We start from the raw sequence: 20,832 nt of genomic DNA, 5'->3' as shown, positions 1-20,832 counted from the left end.
CAGATGTAGGAAAAAAGGGAATCCTGCAACAGGTTAAATGGGGATACTATGCTTCCTTAGTGTCTTGAGATGAGTAATCAAAAATGGATATTTTTCTTTTTCCCAAACAGAATGGGATGACAAGGAACCACACAGTGTTGTTAACTTTGCATAACTAAACCAAACATTTAAAAAATTATGTTTGGTAGAATATTAGTGTTCTTGAGATACTAATAAAAAACAAAGACAAACAGTGGTAGAAGTGACATTCTTTAAAAAAATTTTAATACTAATGTAAAAAAAATAAACATATTAAGCCATTTTTCATGTCATTTTGAAATAGTCTCTGAGATACTCCTGTGTCATAAATACATATAAAAATACTTTTTTTAAAAAAATCCAAATACATATTTTTAACTCATGAACCCTGATTGCTATTCAATAAATAAAATTATCTTTTTAAGTTTGGATAAAAAAGAATAATCAGAAAGAATTCAGCCTATAAAATATTAAATAGACAAATTTCTAGTAATTAAAACAATTTAGGCTATTGTAAGAATAGACTAAATAAGGTTAATAGAAAAGAATAAGCCATCCAGTAATTGAGGCGGCTTGATAGGGATTGAATTTGGAAGATGGTAAATGCGACAGTAAAGGTTAGATACTAGTTAATTTCCCAACACCATTTATTGAACAGTTAATTTGGGCAAACACTCATTTTGATCCCTACCTCACACCAATGTAATTCCACCTAGAATATGCAAAGATTTACATATAGAAAAATAAAAACTATATGCATTCTACAAGATACTGGGAATGAATATACTCTTGGGGTAGAAGGGGCCTTTTTTACATATAACAAAGTTTAAGATGACATCAAAGTCTTACGGACAGAAAAGATCTTGCAGTAAATTGAGCCAGTGATAGAGAACACAAGCTGAAATACAATCTCCCAGAATAAAGAGAAACATGATCTTATAGCAGTTTGTGAAAAATAATGAAAGGTAAGTATGAAAACAATGGCAATAGTTATTTCGTGGAAGAACAAATAAAGAACAAAGAAACAAATAGGAAACATAATATACTCAAAGATAGCTCTCCCAAGTAAAGACCTGAGTTAACAGAACAAAAGCACAGGCAGAATTGTTAAAAACCCATAAAGGAATGTGTCCAAGGTCATATAGCTAACTAATGATGGAGCTGGACTTTGAATCCAGACTTGCCTCATTCTCAAATCCATATTCTTTTTTATTCCCACACGTGTCAATCAGCCAGCAAAGAGAAATCTTTCTACATGCAATGCAGTACCCTGAACTGAATCCTAAATCAGAAAGGGGACATTATTGCAAAAACTGGTGAAATTCCAAAAAAATCTGGAACTTAGTTAATAGTTTTGTGCCAATGTTAATTTCTCAGTTTCTATAATTACACCATAGTTACGTAAGTATTAACACTAGAAAACTGGTTAAAGAGTATGCAGGTGTGCGACTTCATGGAAGTCTAAAATTGTTCCAAAATAAACAGTGTGTTAAAAAAAAATAAAAGGAATCTCTCAAAAATGATGCCTTTGGGTACTACCTTAAAAACTTATAAGTAGAAAGATTTATTGCATAGTCAAATTTTTAAAAGGCCATGTTTTGCATTAAAGACTTTGATTATAACAGGTTCACTGATGATTGTTAAAATAATTATCTGCTTCAATTATATAGCATTTTGAAAATACTTATATAACTTTTTCCATACATACCATTTTTCCTTTCATGTGGATAAAACACAGCATACTGTAAATATTATTCTTTAAAAGCATAAGGTGATCTGGTTGTGATGAACTGCTTTCCATTTCTGCTAAAAACGTAAGAAAAGTTCTGGGCTCATAACAGCAAGAATTAAATTTAGAGGCTTAATAGAACTGCCTGATTTTAGGAGCTGTCAGATACTGAAAGAATCAGGCCTTCAGAAATAAATGAATCCTAGGAGCAAAAAAGCTGAAGCATACAATTAAGTTGAAAATTCGGGGTGGGGAATGACTAGGTAAGGAAAGAGGGGAAAAAATACCGAGAAAGAGGGAGAAAAAAGCAAAATAAAGAACATAAATAAAAATCAGGGCTTAGTTGTCTCTAAAGAATTGAGATGTGATCAATTATGGAATTGGGGGAAACAGTCGTATGAATAGTAGTAAATCAGATGGCATCAGGGCACTCACTCAAAGCCTTCCAATGGATCCTGTCACTCAGAGCATGAGCCAGAGATCTCTGGGGACCTTGATAACATACCCCTCTGCCCCCATCACTTCTGTGAATTATCTTCTACTGTTCATCCTCTCCCTCATGCCCTCCAGCCATCCTGTTTCTCCATGCTGTTCCTCAGGCAATCCAGGCCTTTGAACTTGCTCACCACCCCGCCAGGAATGCTAACCCCTGCTGGAACTATCATCATGGTTCACTCCTTCTCCTCCTCAACGTCCCTCTAATACTAACTTTTCAGTGATTTACTACTAAGAACACTCATATTGATCCCCTACCATCCCACTTTCCCCTACCCTGATCTTATTTTCTCATAGCTGCCTCCACCATCTGACGGTAATTCCATCAAACACCTGTCTCCCCAATGACTAGAATGTAAGCTCTCAGATGTTTGCCTGTTTTTTCCACTGATGCTTCCCCAATGCCTAGAATAGTGCTGGGTAGGGTTAGGGTTAGGTGCTCCACAACTTACTTGTTAAATCAGTCAATACATAAATGTGATTTTTCATTAACATTATTTAAAGATGAGTAACAAAACACTGGTAACTTTTCCAAAGCTGGTTTTTGAGCAACCAGAGTCACTTTGTGTTTGCCGGTGTTTTCTGGGTATTTTCTACACTGAACAATAACTTCTATAATGTTTTTAAAGGGGGTTTCGTTTCATGAAAAACTCGACAGTTATCTGTCTGAGATGATTTCAACTCAGGCTCATTCAATGTCAGAATCAGAAAGATACATTCTTTAGGGGCCTGTTCTTATGAACTTAAATAACATTTAGTTATTACCAGAAAAATCTTCCCATTATAAAAACTTTACATGAACAAACGCTCATTCGCAGGGCTGCAAATCATACAATCCCAACTTCCTCATTTTAAGGATGAATAAACAGACCTAGAAAAGCTGTCACTTCTTCACCTTCACTTTGAACATAGCTGATGAAGTGTTGAACAGGAGCTAGCTAGCCTGAACAAAGATGGAAACATTACAGAATGGCCTAGCTCAGAAACATTTTGCAATGCAGTAGAAGTCCAGATTGAACATTTTCAGTTCACCATTTAACTAAACCTTCATTTTCTTCAACTTATTCCCATGTCATTGCTCAAAGACGCTTGCTAGCAGCTTCATCGTATTGTTGGAACAGTCAAGATTCTCTTTGCCTTAAGATCACTAGCAGAGCAAACAACATGATCACCAAGTATTTTAGCATGCTCAAGGGCCACGGAACCTTCCAGAATCCACTCAACATTCAACCTCTTGTTCCAGCCCTCTGCCTTCCCTCTTGAGAGAAGTTCAAGGCCAGCTTATTTTACAAATTTCTTACACTTTTCAGCAGATGAATTGTCAATTAACTCTCATGAAATCAAATGGAAGCAGCTTTCAGGGTCTGAAAATATGTGGCTTCTCTTTTCAAAAAAGCATTCGCTGTAAAGTTGCACGCGTGCCATTGTTTTGTTATACGTGGGGGAAAAAATCTGATGTCATATTTTTTTCTCAGAGATAGCAGCAGCAGTTAACCCACACAAGTCCATTCCCCAGGTCCCCCGACAGCCATCTCTGATACTAGAGGGGCACACAGGCAGATACTTTGGCAAAGAAAGTCTACAAAATGAAGTTGCTACATACAGGTCAGAACAACCATATTGATTTTCAGTACAATTCTAAACACAAGGAAACATCAGTTTCCTAAATGGCACACACTGAAATGGACAGGGAGATTACACCACAAAGAGTGGAGAGAAGGAAGACGATAAAAGACAATTACATTAGCAAACAGCTGAGTGTTCTTTTAGGCTGTTTATTTTTCAGGTTCGAAGAACTGAGAGGCTTGAATTAAGTTACACTGTCCTTATCTGAAAAATCTGAGATCGCTCCTTTACGGACATTGTGCTCACAGCTGGAAGCCTGGGCATCCAGTAGACCTTCAGGAAATAAAGCCGTACAACCCTTTGAACATTTGAACATCCTCCTTAAAGCTCAAAGAGTTCTTTTTCCCAATTAATATTGCCCGCTCTCTCAGCAAATGGCAGATCTGTTTAAACTGCATTATAAACATATTATTTACCAATACAGCATTCAGTTTGCTACAAGCAAATATTTTCCTTTGAAATCCTTAACGAGACAAAAATGCCTTTCAAGTCAGAGACTTCAGAAGGGAGGTTGGGAATCAGGACAGACCAGCTGGGACTTACCATGGCCCCCTCACTTCTTCTTTGGGCAACTTCTCTCTGCAGTCGGGCCACAGCCAACTTCTCCCTGGAGAAGCAAAAGCACATGATTAGTTGACCATCCTTCTCAAGGCAGAGGTACACTGGCCTGGCTTCAAAACATTCTTCTAAGGTCTCCAGAGGAATCCCTTCCTTGGTTTAGCTCACTTCCTCCACTAAACTTTCTATAAATATTTAAAGTGATTGGTCATGAGTGCATTGTTTTCACTGCGTGTCATGAAAGAGATCTTTTGCCTTGGATTTTATAATAGCCAAATGAATGCTCAATGCCAACTCAAAGCTTCCCTTTAAGTTCATTAACATATATCATTTGTAAATAAATTTTCCACAGCTAAAATGTTTCAGTTGTTCTTTCTGTATCAATTTTGCTCATAAATAGTTTTCATTATTCTTATTTATTTTGTTGCCCTGTGCTGATACTGAATTTAATAAAGCAAACAAAATGTAACTCTGTACCATTCTCGAAATAAAAATAGAAAATCCTTTGCAGGCTTGCTACATAACAGGCATGGGGCTGAGCATTTTACCTCTCTCATATGAGCCTGAAAACAACCCTATAATAGGTTTTATTATCCCCATTTCATAGATGTGGAAACTGAGGCTAAGAGAGGCTAAATAACATATGGAGCCCCCAGCTGGTAAGTAGTAATATTACAATCAAACTTTAGGTTCTCCTTAGTTCAAAACCTAAATAAAAATTCTGCATGTCATTTTGCATGGTCTAGGAAATATGAAAATATGGAATTGAAAGTCAGATTATTTAAGTATTCTTCCGTTCACAACAGGGTTCATTTTGTGTCCTTTATAATTGCAATTCTGATTTCACTTACAAAAAAATCTAATATTCACCAAAATTTTAAGACTACTTTTGTAAAGTGACAGATATCTTCATTTTGGCCAGCTTTTCAATTATTCTTAAAATAGTTGAGAGACGAAGTAGGGATAAGTGAACTCTTCCAGTAATTCTCAAATCTTAGTTCTAGCAAGAATTTTCCCTGAAATCCTCTACTGCTACCGAGGTGTGAAGCTATTTCATCCCTCAGCCCTCCCTCTACACAGGATTCAGCTACATGTAAACAGAGAGGAAGCAACCTGAATCCCAGAGGAGGGAGAGGATTTCTCCCCTTCTAACTGCTTGTGTCTTTGAAATGCCCAAGACTATCAAGAAGGCATGTATTGGGTTGGCCAAAAAGTTCGTTTGGGTTTTTCAGTAAGATGCTACACAAAACCCGAACGAACTTTTTGGCCAGCCCAATATTTTAGTTTGGTTAAAGTGGAGTAGCTTTTTAGTAGGAATAGTTCTCTCTCTGAATAAACACCTAAAGACACAGACTAGAAGGAGGAAAATTAGAATCAGGAGACTTTTGGGGGATACAAGTTTTGGGAGCCTAGAGCAGGACCTGTGCTTATACCCTATGAGAGGGGCAAAAAGGTAAGAAGGAAGAAGCCAGAGAGAGATGGGGTCACGTGCCTCTTTTTGAGGTAAGCAAGGCACAGAGCCTACACGTGTTCTCTGACACAAGTCCCGATGAGCAGATGAAAAGACAGAGGGAAGAAAGAATGTGACAGACTTCTGGCTTAATATGAAAATTAAACACATGGTAAATACTCATGAGGACAAAAAAAATAGAGAAGAACACACTTTATATTCTATGACTCAGTAAGTCCACTCTGAAGTATAAACTCAACAGAAACTTATATATATGTTCATTGAAAGGCATGTACTAGAATGTTTATAGGAGGACTACTTGTAATAACCTTAAACTGAAAATGCACACACCCATTAACAGTAGAATGGATAAACCTGAACATAGTTATACATTGAAATACCATAAACTACTGAGAAGGAATAATCAAGACCTCATCACAACAATACCGTTGAGTGAAATAAGCAAATGCAGAAGAGCATATATTTTATGATCTCATTTGTGAAAGTTCAAAGGCGGCATAACTCCTACCTAGTTTGATAAGGTGAGAAAAAGAAATTAAAGACACAAATAACAAAAAGAAAGAGGTAAAATTGTTCATATTTACAGATGACATAATTTTCTAACCAGAAAATCCTAAGGAATTTACAAAACAACAATACAACTAATAATTTAGCAAAGTCACAGGATAAAAGTCAGTATACAAAAATCAATTATGTTTTTATGCATTAGTATCACACAATTGGAAAATTAAGTTTAAAGAATCTGTAATAACATAAAATACTTAGGGAATAAATGTAATAAAAGACTTAAACTGCTACATAGGAACCACAAAACACTGCTTAGAACAATTAAAGGAGATTTTATACATACACGTAAACACACACACACACACACACACACACACACACATTCATGGATTGAAAGGTTTACTATTACACTGTCAAAATTTTTACCAAAATAATCTAGAAATTATTTCTCACTGGGATGTATAACTCCATGAAACTAAATAAAGAGAACCCAGAAGCTACTCTGGTACTAAGGATGATAATTAAGTTAATACAACAATACCTGAACTCATTGTTTTCTCTGTATACTGAATACGGAGACATTTACCTTCTAGTCTAAACTCTAATCCACATTGTCTTATATTTTCCTTGACTGTTTATTTCGTATATATTTTCCTCTAAACAAGTCCATAAGTTCCTCCTTCACCACAAGGGTGGCAGCCAAAATTGCTGATTGATGCATTTTTGCACGTGGTCAGTTGTGGTGTAGCTGTGGTGTAGCACTGTACCAGCTGTGGCCCTGAATGCTGAGATCACATTTAGTCCATCTCTATAACACCTACTAAGGGCCATTTAGTAGAAACAAAATAAATGTTTGAGATTTGCTGAGTGAGGAATCAGACACAGACTCTAATACCAATTTGCCTAGCATAATAGAATTGCTAATAACTACCAATTTGCATTTATGAGTACACAACACACACACACACGCATACACAATGATTCCCACAGGGCACCTTCTGGTCCTACTTGGCCACAAAAGCTTTTTATACACATTTTAAATTATGATAAGCACAGCTTCCATGGACTACCAGGTAAATATCTGAGTAAGCATCAACAAAGTAAATTCCTATATAAGAACATTGAATGAGGGGATAATAGTACAGCAGTTCTCATATATTTGGGCCACAGGACCCCTTTGCATTCTGAAAAGTTATTGACGACCCAAAAGAGCTCGTTTACATGGGTTATAGCTACTGAGGTTGACCAAAAGACTTTCTGTTCAAGTAGGTTACGTTCATAAATATTTACCATATATAAATGAAAACAGGTAGTTTTAAAAAATATTTACCTATAAATTCATTAAAAATTAATAAACCCATGGTAACATAAGTAAAACATTTTTATGAAAAATATTATATTCCAAAACAAGAATAAATTTCATAAGAAGAGTGACACTGCTTTAAAATTTTGCAAATATATCTTTAACATCTGGCTTAACAGAAGATAGCTGGATTCTCATATCTGCTTCCGCATTCAACTTGTTGTGAGAGCACATCATATAGCTTCTAGAAAACTCCACTACATACTCACGAAAGAATGTGAGTAAAAAAAGGCAAATACTAGCTTATGAAAATAGTTTTGACGTTGTGGATCTCTTAAAAGGGTCTTGGAAGCACCCAGTGTCCCAGGCCCACACTTTGAGAACTTCGCCCCGAAGATAGATACAGAACTAGAAATGGAAGAACGTTCTGGAAAATTTCCTGGAATCATCATTTCTGATCGCTGAATCTTCAGAGAAAGATTTAATATATATACCAATAGGCTACTAATTTTTTAGACGAGCAGTTTAGCACAAAGAAGACATTTCTAGAAACAGAACAAGAGTCTATCGTATCACTATCATCCTACTAAATGATAAAAATAATCCTAATACAGAGTAAAGGTTAGGAACATCATTATTTTATCCTTAAAATAGATTTCCTTTACCACACTATTAGGAAATATCACACGGTATAGGTGCTTGTCAAATCTTATTCAGTTCAATTTGAAAGAAAACTCCAATGGTTTTAGCCATTACATAGTTTTTAAGAAGGAAATTATTAATAAATCATAAAATTCTGTAGTCTGCCCACACATTTTATTTTTTGGCCTTCAATAAAGTATGAATGAACCAACATAGAAAACCAACATCTCAGAAGTGGTAGCACATTAGCCACTTGATTTGGTGAAACAGAGAGTAAAATACGTAAAACTAGAAACGTCAACTTTACTTTTGACCTACCGCCACGTGAGCAGAGACGTGCCCGACTTCAAACAGCCATGTGGAAATGTGTGACACAAACGTGGAGAATCTCAGAGTAGTCTGGGTCACGGGAAAGATAATCCCCAACCCTAACCCTGCTCTCTGGTCATCCTAATTTACAAATTGGAAAATCGCTTTAGTCGACTTTATGGGATCTACTCTCATTCAAAGCAGCCTGGTGGTGAAGGACAATTTGCATGACCAACAAATACAAATGCCTCTTTGGGTCCATGCTCTGTAATTGCTCTAAATCATTTATTCAGGAAATGCAACATATATAATGTCATGGAGCAAAGACTTCTAAGGGTTCCGAATAACAGCCCAGGGTTTTCTACAGGGTGGGTGGGCAAGACCAGTGCCAGTTAAGTTCCACTACAGGAAGGGTACCCCAATTTTACGTACTAGGAGCTATTTTATGTAGTAGGCCTCTGAAACATATTTCCTTTGAAAAGAGGGTTTCAAGGCTAAAACACACCAAAAAGGTTCTTTCTTGAGGTTCTATACTTTGTATCTCCCAAATCTTTCAAGTTTTTGGTATTCCATGTGTGTGCAGTTTATGCCAGCAGGAGTTTTTCTTAGTAGGGATTGTATTTTTTTGTGTATGAAAGAAGAATTGTCATTCTTTATTAAAATTAAGGAAGTAATGGAGTTGTTGAATGGGTGAAATTATCTATGATCAAATTCTTAGGATTTCTAGATGTTAATATTTCTGGGCTCAAATTATGAACTTAAAGTATTAAAAATAAATGGGTCTTTTTTTTTTTTTTTTTTTTTTTTTTTTACAGTAATCTCATCTGCCCTTGGGTTTAGTAGTCCCTTGGCAAACCATATCTTCACACCCCCATGGTCCCAATATACGTGTGAAACCAACTAGGACCATCATCTTTTTTATGCAAATTCGGGGTTCTTAAAAACAGCTTTGTGTAAAAAATAAGGAATCCTTGCCTTGCATGCTACCCAAGGCAAATTAAACACACTCCCAAATACTTGTGTTCCTATTTGAAGGTCTTCGCTCATCTGCTAAAAACTGACAACTGTGCTTTTGCAATACGTCTCTGTTTTGTTTTGTGTTTGTAGCAAAGCCAGTAGCTCATTACGAAGGGGGTATTGACTTTATGAGAGCAAAACAAATGCCCAGAGATATTTTATCAAGAGCTGTGGACCCTTACTTACAGAACAGGGATAAAAGAAGGATATAAAGAATAAACACACAACAAAACAAAAGTGGTGACAACAGTTACTTCTCTTTCAGTTAAATGCAAAGAGAATCTTTCCCTCCAAGAAGGATGAAACAGAGCTACATTTTTATTCAATTTTACGCACAAATGGCGAATTAGTCCCAGGTTTCTAAATCCTTCAGTGCAGCCGCAGACAATCTCAACTAAATATCATAATAAACAACAACACAGTTATTTACGCGAACCATGGATCTTCAGAATACCACAGATACATGTGCACGTTAAGCCCATGGAAAGATTGCCTATAGTGATACCAACAGGATGCTGGCATTTGTAAAAGCCAGAAAAGACCTGCAAGGTTTGGATGTTTAGAAAAATGCTCCCCAAGGGGTAAGCAGCTTTCGAAGGGGGACTGTATTCAGTTTGTGATGTGTGGAGACGTCCGACTTCTGGGCACCGAACAGCCATCTGTTGCGGGAGTGGGGAAGGCAGGCCTGTCTGGAGACAAATCAGTGTTCTGTTGCCATTTTCAAGGAAGCCCTGCACCCGTCCTGAATGGGTAAGGATGACGCCACGGTGCAGCCCTACTCTCCACGAGGCAGATGGGACCCCCGTGAGGCTGCCCTGGAGGAAGGGCCGCACTGGCGCTCAGGGTGAGTGCGGAGAATTACTTCTACTCATTGTGAGTCTCATCACCCCAGACTGCTCTATACACACAATGCATTTGAAGGGTGCAGATCGAAATGCACATCCAGCAAGCTGTCAGTGCAGTAAATACTCTGTGCGTTTTCATCAAATTGCCAGCTAATCTGTACAATTTCTACTTGACTCTCCTGGAAAAATAAAGCATAACAACTAAGCATGCTCACATATGTATTTAAAAAGAAAAAAAAAAAAACATTATGGGGCACCTTACAAACCCAAAGTCAATTTCCTTTACTGTGGGAAAGAGATCGGGATATTAAAGAATCTTCTAATATCCCCCCAAACTGGACCTTCATGTTAGTTTTGGTTGTTAGGTTAAGCGCCTATATTCTAAAGTATTTAAAACTCAGTTATTTTTATGTATTATATAATATATACATCTATCTCTATTTTAATTTATTTGGAATATTCTGCTGATTATATACAGTAATCCAATGACGATGGAAATTCTAATTCATTCAGCAAAAACTTAAAGTGAGTTTAATGAGTTTATGCGAGGCCTGGCCCAGTACTAGGCACTGGGAAATAAAGATAAATAAGAAGGTTCTAAATTCAGAGAGCTTAGGGTCTAACAGACAGAAAGCATACCGAGGCACACCTGTGTCATAAGATGCACTAAGCATAACATGAGTGCTGGGTATTCAAAGTTGGATTCAAAGCTAGCTTTTAAAATAAATGTTAGGTAATGATTTTATCAAAAAATAGAGATTAAACTGCCTTTAAATGGGAAGGTGCATTCTCCTATTTCTAAGAAAGTTATTTTTCAAATTTCATGCTTTTTAGCAACAAGTCATATAGAAAAACAGGTCTGTTTCCACAAGTCTTTTAATTATAGAGAATCTCTATTATAGGTCTTGGTTGCACTATTCCCTAAATTCCTTAAGTTTGGCAGGTGATGGTATTGGACTTCAGTTCAATTCCAAGTGCTGCCCCTTTGGGTCATGGTTTTATCCAGGTCACTTTTCAGAGACACTCGACCGACTTCTTCAGCCTTTTCCATTCCAATACATCATATCACAATTTTAAAAGATAAGAGTAATGGTTAATATTTATTGAACAGTTAGTATGGCAAGCACAGTTCTAGATACGTGAAATATTTAAACTTCCAACAATCCCATGAGGTAGGTATTATTATCATCTCCAGGACACACAGCAATGCTTCTCAAACTTTTTCAGAACCTTTTTACACTCTGAAAAAAAATCTTTGAGGACTCCAAAGAGCTTTTGTTTATGTGGGCTGTATCTGTCAATGTTTACGGTATTCAAAATGAAAACCAAGACTCTAAATATATATTAATTTACATATATTTACATATAGTAAAATACAAATACTATATATATTAATTTATTTGAAATAACAATAATAATTCCATTACAGGTAAACAACATATAATAATGAAATACAACTATAGATTCCAAAACAAAAATTAGTAAAAAGAATGGCAGTGTTTTATAGTTTTGCTAATGTCTTTAATGTCTGGCTAACAAAAACGACATCTGGATTCCCATATCTACTTCTGTACTCAGGATGTTGCAATGTTAACATGTTGAAAAGCCTCTGGCAAACCACTGCATGCCCATGAGAGTGAAAAAGACAAATAACATCTTAGTACTCTTAGAAAAACAGTTTTGACCTCTGAATTCTTGAAAAAGTCATAGGGCCCCTGGAGCCCCCGGTCCACAGTCTGAGCGCTGCTGATGTACAGTGACTCCTATCTTCCATGGGGAAACTGAGGCTCAAGTAGGCTGGGAAACATGCCCACTGTGCCTTAGCTGTTAAATTTAAGTACAACCATGCATGTTTTTCCAAATCTGCAAAATAGTGATGAATACTTATTTAGTTAAAATCTCATTTGCTAGAACTTGTGCCTCTGTATTTATCATCACCCATTAACCACTGCCTCTACTGCTAGAGAAGGAATCATCAATTGAAACAGGCTGGGACCTGGGACCCTTTGTTACAACGCTGGCACCTGGACAAACATCTTGTCCAGCAAAAAAATACAAAGAAACTATAAGGGACTAAAAATGTGTGCATGCGCAGACAAGGCAAATTATGGACAACAAGATACAAAGAGATCAAAAAACCCAACTGCCACTTCTGAAGAGCAGGGAGCAAAAGCAGGGTACTGGGCATGCCCCCTGCACACAGTACCACCAAAGGGGTGGGCAGACCACCTAAGCCCCCCTCCGGCCCGACCCCTGGACACACCCCTACCTTCACCCCATATTAGGATCCAGCTCGGCCCGCCTTGGGGAACGAGTGAGCAAGGGAACCTGTTGCTTCTTCTCGCTCCCCGCTGCTGCAGCAGGGGCCCCAATGAAGCCTTGCCTGCATTTCTTGTCTGGCCTCCGATCAATTTCTATTGACTAAGGAGGCAAGAACCCTGGTCGGTAACACAATAATGCAAGAAATAATGGGGGTGTCCAAGGATGAAACATCCTTGACCCTTTCAATAGCAATCAATGGGAAAACCACCGATCTAACTTTTCAAGGACACACTGAATTCCAAGTCCTATGAACCTACATCTCCAGCCGAGTAGAAGAAAAATACGAATGAAATTCCTAATATAAACCTATGCTCAGGCACACGTTCTGTTTCAATTAACACCACCCCCTCCCCATATTTTTTCCCTACAAAGATCTCACCAAATGCCCAAGAGGAAATGAGATTAAATGATTACTCTCATTTACACCTTGGGGCAGAGAGTCACACTCCAAAATCTTAGAGAAAAGTTTCAATAAATCATCAGCCTTCCCCATTTCTGAGTGGGCCCCAAGAATAAGAGCATGGTGGCGACCTGGTGTGTGTGTGAAGAGAGCAGGTCTGCTCTCCCCGGAGGCCTAGAACCATTCTCCGCCTACACAGGCACCCTGGGGAGGTGCCGGCCACAGAGGCAGGACAATGTCGAGTGCCAGGTGCGCCTGTGGAGTGGGCAGATGGGGAGATTGGGGGCAACAGTCCCTGAGTAATGGTTAAATTAATTAGCCTTTCCAAAGCAGATCATTTAATTACTCATCCACTCAGATATTCAGGGCAAGAACAGATTTAGAGAAAGTTTGGGAGCTACAACCCAGATGAAAGAAACCTGCATACAACTTTTTCCAACGCATAATGTCAGTGTTGGCCCCAACACTTATAAATACCAAAAATCACCCTCTTATTCCATACTTTAGAGGAATCAATTAACATCCACAGTGCATAAAAGTCAGGAAGTTGAGAGTGGTTCTAAATTGGTGACATTAAACGATTTGGGTCAGCAAACACTAAGGCAGCGGGACTCAGGACAGCACTCACACACACTGACTGCGGGAGAGAGAGGAAGTGTGGTAACAGTGCGCTGTGCTGACTAACCGATTCCCTTCCCACCAAGCAAACAAACAAATGAGCAAAAAAACCAGAAACTCTTTTAGAGAATACAGTATATTGGAATACAGAGATCATTAGTGAAAACAAACACACACTCTAATTCCAGTTGCCTGCCTTTCTGAAGGTCTTCTGTCCACATGCTGCTCCTCACGGAGCTTTCTGAAGATTTCTAAAATTTTTCTCCAATTTTCTACATTTCTGGAGAATTTTCTAAAAGTTCTCTAAATATGATGCCATGTTAAGTGTTCTAGAACTTGAAAAAGAATAGATACATGTATATGTATACCTGGAATCAATTTGCTGTACAACTGAAACTAACACAACGCTGTTCATCAACTATACTCCAATATAAAATAAAAATTTTAAAACAATTGTTCTATAATGAATGTTCTTCCACTCTCAAAAATGGGTGTCTCAAATGACATCCACATTTTCATTTAGTGGTTCACTGATTCATCCATACAGCCACTTGTGTCACCCACTGTATCCTAATTGCTTACCTGTTTCTCAACCCTACTGGGCTATAAGACTCAGACGGCTAGGACTTCATGCTCTTTGTGTGTCTGAGGCACAAACCACATCCTCATTGAATGAAAGATCATGATTCAGGGCAAAGAGAGCCTCATGTACTTGAGGCAAGATCACAGGCCGCCTTCATCTGTATTAAGTATCAGAGGTTAGTCCCATGCCCCACCAGAGCTTAACAAAATGCGCCAATAAAACCTACCACTACCAACGCACTTGTAGCGTTCTGCACACTTTAGATGTACCACGTACTCTTGTTATCAAATAAATACACCAATGAAGAAATAAACTTGTCTTTCTGGGGATTCTCCCCTTTATTACTCCTTAGAACTATTAGCTTTCACTAGAAGAATACGTGCTTTAATCACAACATTTTTTATAAAGACAGGGTCTAGTAACTTTATTGAACACAATACTGAGTTAAAAGAACCCCATTTTCTTCTCTTTTCTTTGTCTGGGGCAGAAGGAAATCCCAAAAGTCTCCTACCTAATGTGTTTCTAAAATACACACTGCAACAAAAAATTCCCCCAACTTCAATATAGGAAATTTGAGTCTTAACTCTTGCGGTAACTTCTTCCTTGAGTGTAAAGCCAGTTCAAGGACTTCAAAAAAAAATTTCCTTGAGATATACCTTTCTAAGAATCATTGAAGAACTACCTAATTTTTTAAACTTAATTTTCACTTCTGAAAAGCCTAGATTCTTGAATGAGGAATCCTTATGTTTCCATGTTTTCTAAGAAACATGAATTTCCTATGTTCTCATGTTCCATACCGATAATTCTCCTTTTAACATTAAAATTCCACTAAAAAGACACATCTAGGTTGGTTTTACGTCTGGCAAATAAGAAAAAACTGAAAAACGAAAGAATTTCATTAATAGTGTTTGATTTTCTTCCATCAATTTTCGTAACATTCAAAGGTAATGGGAGATATGTCATTTAATATGGAAAGAGAATTCTTAAGGAAAAGAAAACACATGCTAACCATCTCCTAAGGAGTACTGCATACCTGTGGGTGTGTGAGACAACAGCCTTCATGTTACAGTTTATTTGGTTTCCATGGCTTTCAATTATCAATGGCCCTGAAATCTCATTCTGTCTCTATTTTCATGAAGGTCCCAAGATAGTATCTGCGAGGAGATTCAAGCCATCTGTCTAGGCTGAGAAAAACAAGGCTTATGAGATCCTAAAGGAAGAAGTTGAAGGAGGTAATGAAGACCCTGGTAAGGCTGCAACACAGAATAGTTTATCCCCTAAATCCTCCTTCTTCATTTGTGGAATGAGCCACACATACAAGGAAAATTCTGCTCAACAAAATGGTGGCTTTTAGGGTGGATTAGCAATGCCATAAATTCATCCCACAAGTACCATGCTGCCTACTATGTCGGAGGCACTTTGCTAGGCTCTGCGGAAGACACAATGACAAGTTAAGGCTTAATCCCTGTAGTCAAGAAGCATCATGTCTTAGAAAACAATGTGTCTATATCCAGTGTTATGAGTTGAACTGTGTCCCCCTAAAAATGTGAATGACTTTACATGTTGAAGTCCCAGAACATGACCTCATTGGAGGCAGTGTCTTTATGGTAATCAAGTTAAAATGTGGTCATTAGAATGAGCCCTAATATCCACTATGACTGAAGCCCTTAAAAAAGGGGGTAAATTTGAAGATAGGTACAAACAGAGAGAATTACATGGGAAGATGAAGGAAGAGATTGGGAAGATTCTTCTATAAATCAAGCAATGCCAAAGATTGCCAGCAAACCAGAAGCTAGGCAAAGGGCATGGAGCAGATACTCCTCACAGCCCTTAGAAGGAAGCAACCCTGCCAACACCTTGATATTAGACCTCTAGCCTCCAGTACTATGAGACAATACATTTCTGTTATTTAAGCCACCCAGTTTGTGGTACTTTGTTAGGGCAACCCTAGCAAAGGAATACATTCAGATGTACTTACATTTTAATATAAAATCTATCAATTGGGTTTCCCTGGTGGTGCAGTGCTTGAGAATCTGCCTGCCAATGCAGGGGACACGGGTTCGAGCCCTGGTCTGGGAAGATCCCACATGCCGCGGAGCAACTAGGCCCGTGAGCCACAACTACTGAGCCTGCGCGTCTGGAGCCTGTGCTCCGCAACAACAGAGAGGCCACGACAGTGAGAGGCCCACGCACCGCGATGAAGAGCGGCCCCCGCTTGCCACAACTAGAGGAAGCCCTCGCACAGAAACGAAGACCCAACACAGCCAAAAAAAAAAAAATCTATCAATTACATGTGTTTGGACATAATCCCTCTCTCTACATACAAATATACAAGTAGCTTGGTAAAATATAATGGGTGCCCCAAGCAAGTGTCATATAGTTTCAGTAGAAGGAGTATTTAAATACTTCTGACCAAGAGAATCAAGGAAGTCTTTATAGAGGAAATGGCAGTCACATTTCAGACAAGCTAAGAGCCATAGTAAGTCAGAAGGCAAAAAGTCAGAAGGAATTTATGACTGTAGAACTATAAAATATTTACTGCAAAGTTGTTCTTGTTGTTTTTCATCTAAGAAACTCACTCCTTTTACATGCCACTTCTCAAGAAAGGTCAAGAAGTCTATATGAATGACTCAAATGGCACACTTCATATCTAAACCTCTACAAGTACACATTAACTTAGCCACAAAGATATTTTTAGTACTTTCAACTTCATCTTCTTTTTACTAAGACTACTGTGATGTCTAGTATAAGATAAAGTGCTGTCTTCCTGCTCTATTATAAGACTATTGACTTAGTTGGTCTTCCAGACTGGGGATGGTTTGCAAATAGACTTACTCTGGCTGCCACCTTCTGGTTTGTAAATACACTTAACTCACTCTCTGACTGCTGCCCTTGTGCACTGGTCACTAGCAGGTAACAAGGAGTTAGAGGGGTCACCTGTGGTCCTGGAACTGGTCTGTCTAGAGACAGAATGACAGAATCCATGACCAGACTCCCCATAACTCAGGTCTCTCCCAATAAGCCATTATCAAGCCTTAGAAACACTTTTTAAAAGCCAACAATGGGAAACTTTAGAGGGAAACAGAAGACACTGATGAGAAAACAGAACCTAATGTCTAAGAGATGAGAAATGAATGGAAACCAATCTGTGAAATAATTTAATAGGTGTGACACCGGGTAAGACCCTAATGGGAAGGAAAAAAATTCTCAGATATACGACCACATAGGATACTCTCAACAGAAGTAGAAGTGTTTTAGGAAACAGGAAAACAACTCATATGCAAACAACAGCAGATGTTTCTGAAGAAGAATAATAGCACAACAACCAAGCAACAAAATTAATTCTGTCAAAACAGGCTACTGTAAACTTTCAGTTTATAGGTAATTAAACCTAGGCATTTAAATTGCCTGTTTTATCATCACAGTGAGAGAGAGGAAATTTTTTAAAAATGAAGGCATCTTTTGTATCTTAAACCAAGAGAGGGGAAAGTCAAGTAGTGACTGGGTGGTTCAAAATTTTAAAAAAGCCATTTTCTGAAGGATGGCAGGCACCCACCACCTTCAAGGCAGAAGGTGGTTGAAGAAGTAAACAGCCATTTTTGAACAAATTTTGATGACATTTAAGAGAGAGGATAATAAGAGTAATAATAGCAATAATTAACACTCACATTGTGATTACATTCCCAGCACATTACAGTGAGCTATTAACTCATTTCATCTTCATCCTAACCATAAGGTGGGCACTATTATTATCGCCATTTTACAGATAAGGAAAACAAGGCACAGAGAGATTAGGTATCAGCCCAAAGGTCTTGGGGGTAGTGATTGATGATGTCAGGATTTGGGGGCAGGCACTCTTGGTCCCAAAGCCCCATTCTCATCTTAACGCTGTGCTATCCACGTAATTCTAGCTGAAGTTACACTTCTTAATGGTGCGTTGTTGTTCAGTAATATGGACACTAAAAGGTCTGTGTGAATTTCATAAGAAGCTCTCAAAATCCATTTTCATTCCCCTTTGAGACTCAAGCAACTGAAGAAGCAGAACAGAGGTGTGGTTAATAGAACAGACTCTGGGATCAGACTGCATGAGTTCAGAATCCCAGCTCATCCACTGACCAGCTCATCGACCTACGGGAAGTTACTTAACCATCTCTGTGATCGAATGTGCTACCATTTACAAATACAAATTGCTCCTTTCTGTGGGAGGACTTTACTTCCCCACCCCACTGATATCAGGCTTGGCGTGAGACTTGCTTTGACCAATGAAATGTGAGTGAAAGGAACATGTGTAACTTTTGGGCAGAAACTTGAAGAGCCAGGACAAAATTTGCCATATTATCTTTCTCATTATGATCAGCAATGTTTGAGAAGGAGGCTGGCCTGGGTCCTGGAGTGAGGATACCTTGGAACCAAGCAGCAGACCCGCCACTGACTTCTGATGGAGTAAGAAATATATCACTGCATTTTTAACTCACTATAATTCGGGGGCTGCTTGTCACATGACATACTGCCTCTCTTGTCTCATACGCTCTCTGTGCCTCAATGTCCTACCTGCTTCTAGGGTTGTTGCAGGAATTGATGAGTTATGTTTATAAAGCATGTAGAACAGTGGCTGGCGCGTGATAAGCTCAATGGATGTGTTCATTCTTTTAATTATATTCATCTATAAATGGTGGGAGATAGGTATTAGTGAGCCAGATACTCACATGAAAAGAACACGAGAGAAAAGATTGCTAGAGGAAACACTGCCAGTACTAATCAAATCCAGTGCTTTTCTGACGCTCAGATTCTTTCAGCTCAGTCCTTATTGTTATACTTACTGGTTGCCCTTTGGGCTTTTTGCAAACTTCTCCTTCCCTTCATTGCTTCCAGTAATCTTATCCATTTATTGACAATTCAGGGCGTTAATATTAGTGACCCAAAATTTCCAGACAGTTTTCCTGCTGCAAGATCTAGTCAGTTACTTTGGCCATGAAGATTTCTCCTCCATGTCCCTCCACTATCTTTTTGGAAATAGAGTTGAGCACCAGTTTTCCCGTCCATGGAACACAATTTGAGTGAGATCATAGCAGCTGCTATTTCTTTGTTTCTAAGGGTGAAGGATTAGATAACTTTGACAAGTTTCTTTGTTCCATGAGTTTTGACTGGCTTTAGTTTGCTAATGTACAACATTCTGCGGAAAAGCTCTTGTTTCACAATTAACGTTCCACACAACTTGCTTTCAGGGGATGTCGCTGATGACCACTCCAGAGGTTGTGATAAGCAGATACTGAGACCTCTCATGTCCGAGAAGAAGTTACCGTGAGGCTCGCTCTAATGCATCTTAGTAATCACAGGCCACTAAAGTGGTGGCCCAAAGAGATCTTTGACAGCACCACCCTCGTTTTTGATGGGAGGAAATGGAGCCTTAAAAAGACTGACTACCTTGTCGAGAAAAATTACAGTCTGTTGAAGAGCAAAACCTGATAGACCAGAGTCATTATCCATGGGAATCATGGATACTGTGCTCTTTCTAGGGCTAAGAGTGCTTCAAAGACAAACGCTTGGTGACAAGAATACATCTGGACAGACTGAAAAACGTGTTAAGTACCCAATTAACAAATTCATTCACTCCCATGTTACTGAGCATCTTACTGGGTTTTAATCTGACCCATTCACAAAAGCCAAAGAGCTTACTAAGAAAGATACAGTAACAGAGCCCCATTTAACTATGCTCCTACCTGAAGTAAGTTGGTAGGATAGAGTCAGTATCAGGGCTTAACTAAATTAAGATATAAAACAGAAATCAAGTCATTTATTACATCAAAGAGCTTTGTCTGGCAGTTACTTGCTAGATAAGTAACTCACCAGCTATTTTCTCTGAAATAATAGTGATTAGAATGACTACCATATCCAACAAAAAACTGCAACAGGCAATAAACAGGATCAATCTTCAGAAAATAAAATACACCAAAGGTAGCTAGAGCTGCTTTTGACTGTCTTGGTAGCAAATAAAAGCGAAAGTTATTTCTAGCATTCATCATTTTAATGATTTCTAAATTTGCTTCTCCAAAGGAAATGTACTGGAGATTAATATATTTTACATGAAAACAAATAGAATGTGTAAATTACTAAGGGGTTTACTTCCTTGCTTTGATTCTAGCCACCTTCCCAAGCCCTAAAAAGACATTCACTCAAGTTTTGTGTGGCTTCTGTGAAATCATCTCCTCGACAACTAAATAGGTAAAGAAAGAATGTACTTTTTTAGTGGATAATGGTAAACCTGAGATTTGTGGCTAAAAACATTCTTGATCACAAACACTTTGTTGTTTTCTTTGCTCCTTGGCTACATTCTCACGTCTAAAAGACATTAAGTGAAAACAAAACAAAGAGAAAAGGATTCTGTAGGC

The 20,832-nt window shown here is 38.2% G+C and overlaps 1 protein-coding gene across 19 annotated transcripts in view; it reads right to left on the bottom strand.

Moving 5' to 3' along the window:
- Positions 1-20,832, bottom strand: part of NCKAP5 (NCK associated protein 5) — a 1,102,730-nt gene that overhangs the window by 551,837 nt on the left and 530,061 nt on the right. For all 19 annotated transcript variants that reach the window (XR_014246257.1, XM_082397785.1, XM_082397783.1 and 16 more), the window contains one exon: positions 4,412-4,475. Coding sequence is in view for 18 of the 19 variants with exons in the window: in XM_082397785.1 (XP_082253911.1) it covers positions 4,412-4,475 (64 nt within the window). In the remaining variant the exon portion in view is untranslated. The remainder of the gene's footprint in view (positions 1-4,411; positions 4,476-20,832) is intronic.

The sequence above is a fragment of the Balaenoptera borealis genome (assembly GCF_965194805.1).
Source record: "Balaenoptera borealis genome assembly, chromosome: 6".
NCBI classification, from domain to species: Eukaryota; Metazoa; Chordata; class Mammalia; order Artiodactyla; family Balaenopteridae; genus Balaenoptera; species Balaenoptera borealis.
This window is presented reverse-complemented; position numbering and strand designations above follow the sequence as displayed.